Source organism: Pteropus alecto, unplaced genomic scaffold (assembly GCF_000325575.1).
Source record: "Pteropus alecto unplaced genomic scaffold, ASM32557v1 scaffold67, whole genome shotgun sequence".
In the NCBI taxonomy this organism is placed as follows: Eukaryota; Metazoa; Chordata; class Mammalia; order Chiroptera; family Pteropodidae; genus Pteropus; species Pteropus alecto.
The window spans coordinates 9,372,926-9,377,443 of NW_006441061.1; the positions used below are offsets into that span (position 1 = coordinate 9,372,926).

At 56.1% G+C, this 4,518-nt stretch overlaps 2 protein-coding genes across 5 annotated transcripts in view; one reads left to right on the forward strand and one right to left on the reverse strand.

Annotated features, from left to right (window-relative positions):
* The window catches only part of ENTR1 (endosome associated trafficking regulator 1), a 6,890-nt gene extending 6,840 nt beyond the window's left edge, over positions 1–50 (reverse strand). The window contains exon 1 of the mRNA XM_025051256.1: positions 21–50. Coding sequence (XP_024907024.1) covers positions 21–50 — 30 coding nt within the window. The remainder of the gene's footprint in view (positions 1–20) is intronic.
* A 437-nt stretch (positions 51–487) lies between these two features.
* Positions 488–4,518, forward strand: part of PMPCA (peptidase, mitochondrial processing alpha subunit) — an 8,217-nt gene continuing 4,186 nt past the window's right edge. The window contains exons 1-6 of one of the 4 annotated variants that reach the window (XM_025051289.1): positions 488–814; positions 949–1,151; positions 1,579–1,658; positions 1,870–1,952; positions 3,457–3,551; positions 4,307–4,407. In XM_025051289.1, coding sequence (XP_024907057.1) covers positions 684–814; positions 949–1,151; positions 1,579–1,658; positions 1,870–1,952; positions 3,457–3,551; positions 4,307–4,407 — 693 coding nt within the window. In that variant the 5' untranslated portion in view covers positions 488–683. Of the gene's footprint in view, positions 815–948; positions 1,152–1,578; positions 1,659–1,869; positions 1,953–3,456; positions 3,552–4,306; positions 4,408–4,518 lie in introns of those variants that run through there. The other 3 variants (XM_025051291.1, XM_025051290.1, XM_015594224.2) reach the window with 3 other exon arrangements.

Genomic DNA, 4,518 nt, shown 5'->3' on the forward strand with positions numbered 1-4,518 from the left:
CCTTGTGAGGCCGGCGGGGCCTCGGCCCCTTCGACCAGCGGAGCCGGCATTCTGTCCCCGCCCGGGCCGTGCCCTTGGCTGCCGTGCTCCGCCCCCTCGCCTCTTGGTAGTGGCCTTGTCCGTCCCCACTGCCCTCCCGCCCGGGTGGCCAGGCCGCCTTTTCCCACCTTGGCATGTCCATTCAGCTAACAGGTATAGCCAAGCCCTGGGTCGGGCCCAGGGACGCGGTGGGAAGTCGCAGTCCGCGGGCAGTGGGTACAGACGGGTATCAGCAGTCACGTGAATGCTTTGAAATAAATGAGCAGCGTTCAGGGATCGAACATAGCGGGGGAGACTGACTTCCGGTGGAGTGATGAGGGTTAGCCTCTCTGAGGAGGTGACATTTAAACCAAGAGATGAAGGATGAGATGTCAGCCATGTGACAAGAGCAAGTGGGCCAAAAAGAACAAACTTTGGGGGTGACGAGCCAAGTGTGTTCCTGGAATGGATCAATGGGCCATGAGACTGCGGGGGGCGGTAGCAGATGAGTTTGGAGAGGCCGTTGATGTTGAGACCGTTCAGGCCCTTCCTGGCCAGGTTGAGGGGTGCGGCTTCTGGAGTCCTGTGGGGCTGTTGAAGGGCAGGGCTCTGCCCAGTGCCCTGTGCGTAGGCCCTGATTTACTCTGCCTGGCCCCCTCGGTGAGATGCTGTTCTTACTGTCTTACAGAAATGGCAGTTCTGACCCAAGTAACAACCCGCTTGCTGCAGGTCCCTGGGCCCAGGTGGGGTTTGCAGCCAGGCACAGTGCTTTGAGCACTCCCGTGCACGACTGCAGGCATGTGGAAGCAAGTCCCTGAGAACGGGAGATGTCACTCTCCGTGCAGACAGAACACGACTCACGGCACTAGGTGGTCGTTGCAGGTCTCGTCATCTCGAGCCTGTTGTAACTGGGCCATCTTCCTGTTTTAGGTCTGGAGCCCCCGTGTACAGACCGTTCAGTAGTGGCGGTGCCTACCCCAGCATCCCCCTCTCTTCTCCCTTACCCGGAGCACCCACACCCGTTTTCGCTACAGTCGATGGACAGGAAAAGTTTGAAACCAAAGTTACCACACTGGATAATGGGCTGCGCGTGGCATCCCAGAATAAGTTTGGACAGTTTTGTACTGTGGGAAGTAAGTACTGTTGGTAGCGTGGGCAGTCCCGTTTATTTTAACACGCTCACGTGTCATGTGCTTGTCACTTGTAATTAGTACGTCATCTGTGAGTCGTATCCTGTGTGAAAAAGCGTAGTATGAAATCTGAGAACTCTAACCAAAGTGTGAACAGTGGCCATTTTGGTGGTGGATTTTTTTTCCTTTTTTCTACCTTTCTGTAACTGAAAGTTTTCAACCACAAAATAAAGTATGCAATTCCGTAGTTGTTGACATGAGTATAGCTGTAAAACCATCACAATCAAGCTATTGACGTCACCCCTCACCTTCAGATAATTAAATGTGGTTGTTTAGTCATATTCACAATTTTAACTCAGGGTTTCTTTTGAGTAACTCTTTTCTTTTGAATGCTGATTTAACCTGTTAATTTTTTTCTTTTTGTTGCCAGTTCTTATTAATTCAGGATCAAGATATGAAGCAAAATATCTTAGTGGAATTGCTCACTTTTTGGAAAAGTTGGCATTTTCGGTCAGTTCCAATTTGTGAAGTTTAAGGTTATATCTGGGAAATTGTCAAGTTTTGCTTTTTTAGGATGGTGGTTTTAATAAATGTTAAGGTTGCCAAGTTAATGGTAATAGATAATTTGATTTTCTGTGTTTTGAAAGCAGAAATAAATTGTGTTTTAGGGATCGTTTGGGATTGCTAAGTCTAAATAGGTTTTCTTACTTGTTTCTATTAGTCCACTGATCGCTTTGGCAGCAAAGATGAAATCCTGCTTACCTTGGAAAAACACGGGGGTATTTGTGACTGCCAGACGTCAAGGTACGCCAGCTTTTACACACAAGCTTGCTTTGCATCCATGTGGAACTGTTCTCATTCTTGGTCAGAGTCCCACTGAGCCCCTCCCCTCAGGCCGCGAGGGTCAGTTGAGATGTGAGCCCCGGCCCGGGCAGAGAGTTGGGTGGGCAAAACACACAGGCGGCAAGACTCACACAAAGGAGCACTCTTCGAGGGCCAGGCAGTTCCCAGAAGGCTGCTTATCCTATGATTTGAGCCAGGCAGTGACTGGGGATACAGAGTAGGCGCTGTCCCCAAGATGCTCACAGATTGGGCAGAAGGCCGTGCCACAGGTAAAGGGTACAAGAGCCAGGAGCCACGGGTGGTGGGAGCATGAGGCACGAGCTACTAACTCGGTCTGGAGTCAGGAAAGTTAGCGGTCATTGACTTACGGATAAAAACCGTGACTCTGGGGCTGGTTCTTGAAGGACTTTGCCAAACGGAGCAAAGGGAGGCGGCCGAGACCTGGGAACAGTGGGTGTGAAGGCTCAGCCTGGAGGAGGAGCGGTGTGCTGGGTAGAGGGCCAGCCTGTCGCCGGAGCACTGAGGGGTGTGGGCACTGTGGACCAGGGCAAGTGGCGGTCGTCTCCCGGGTGCGGTGCCCATTCAGAAAGCTCTGTCAGGGCAGGACGAGATGGGTGGACGAAGATCCCACTTTTGAAGGGGCCGGTTATTTAGGTCTGACCGCTGAAGTGTGTGCGTGAAAGGTCGAACCCCATCTGTGCGTGTCAGCGTGGAGGCTGCACATCCCCATGTTCTGCAAAGCCCTAGAACCCGCCCCAGCTGCCCCGCAGCGCAGGCACACTCGGTGCCAGGTGTTAGCTCCTCCGTGTCTTGGCCCCAAACCTCTTCAACTTTGCAGGGAACTGCTGGTCACACAGCCCACTGTCCTGACCCCGACACAGCCCACTCTTCTTCAGCTCAGGCTTTTGTCCCTGCCACTCTCCCACATGGTCCTGCAGCCCCCCAAGGACAGCCCTGCTTTGCAGAGGTGTTGGCTGCCGCGTCCCCCGCATAGGCTCACTTGTCTCATGGCAATTGTGTCTCTTCTGCGCAGTCTCCCCCTCGACTACATTCCGTGTCGCGGTTCTGTGGTTGTCATGCGTGTGCCTGTCTGATCACAGTGCCTCGTGCTCTGAGCTCATGCTACAACCAGTCTGTGTCCCCTGGCCATCTAAGACCGGGCATGGTCCCACATGGGCCAGACACTTCATGCAGGGGACACTCAGACCGCTGGTGAAATGGTTCACCATGGAGGGATCCCATGTTTTAGGAAGCTCCAACTGGCTCTCGTCCGCACTGGCCGGACACCGTCGCTTCCTCCACACGCGACCTGCGGGCAGCTCGTTCCCACCCGTGAGGAGCGCACGGTGTGGGACGGGCTGTGGGCAAGAGCGCCGCGCGCCGGTCGCGGGCACAGAACCATAGCCAGCCCCACCTGGCGTGCACCCGTCGTGACCTCGGTGCCCGGCGTTGTTGGTTTTTCCAGAGATACCACCATGTATGCTGTGTCTGCTGACTCTAAGGGCCTGGACACGGTGGTCGGCCTGCTGGCTGACGTGGTCCTGCATCCCAGGCTAACAGGTGTGCATCGGGGCCGCTCAGCAGGCGCGGGCTGGGACAAGGGAGGTGTGTGGGAGCACTGTATGGTCGGAGCCCTCGGGCTCACCCACCGCGCGTTGGCACGTTTCCTGGGAGATAACGCTGGTGAGTGGGAAAGCCCTTGGTGCTTAAGACCAAGAGACGGCCCCCTGAACCTGCAACACGTCAGTGAACTCGGCGCTTTCGTTTCAGAAGGGCATCTCGACTGTCTTTAAGTGCCCCAAGCGATGGGTCTCTGTCTCCATGCTGTTCCTCAGCCTTGCAAATGGCAGGACTCTGAGCTCGCTGCCAGGAAGGGGCCAGGAGGGGCCATGCGGCTGTCCCAGCCGGCCTGACAGCCGTTTCATGCAACCTAGGCTGTGTTCAAGGCTGCAGTTCCATGTTGAGATCTTTCTGGAACTGGTTCCAATAGCTGACACTGGTCTGTGCCTTCACATCCACTGTCATCTCACAGCGGTACTGGGATGGGTCAGGGGCCCGAGGGCCTCCAGAGGGGAAGGACGCTGAGGCTCAGAGCAGGTCCAGGCGGCTGCTCGGTGGCAAAGCCAGATGAGAGGCCTGATCTCCCCAGGTCGCTGCCCTCATGGCGGCTCCCCTCGCCCACACACATGCCACGTGACCCCAGATCTGCCCCAGATGAAGGCAGAGGAGACCGCCCACACCCAGCAACCGAGGACGCGCGGGCCAGCTCCCTGCTGGCCTGCACCGTCTGAGCCCCGTCTTTGGGTCTTTCGCAGATGAAGAAATTGAGATGACACGAATGGCTGTCCAGTTTGAGCTGGAGGACCTCAGTATGCGGCCTGACCCGGAACCACTTCTCACGGAGATGATCCACGAGGTAAAACAAGACCGGGTGGCCCTGACACCAGGGCGGCGGGAGGGGCGGCCTGCCCGCCTGGCGCCCTCGCGGGCTGCGCGCTGGCAGGACGCGCCCCTTCTCTGAATCCGC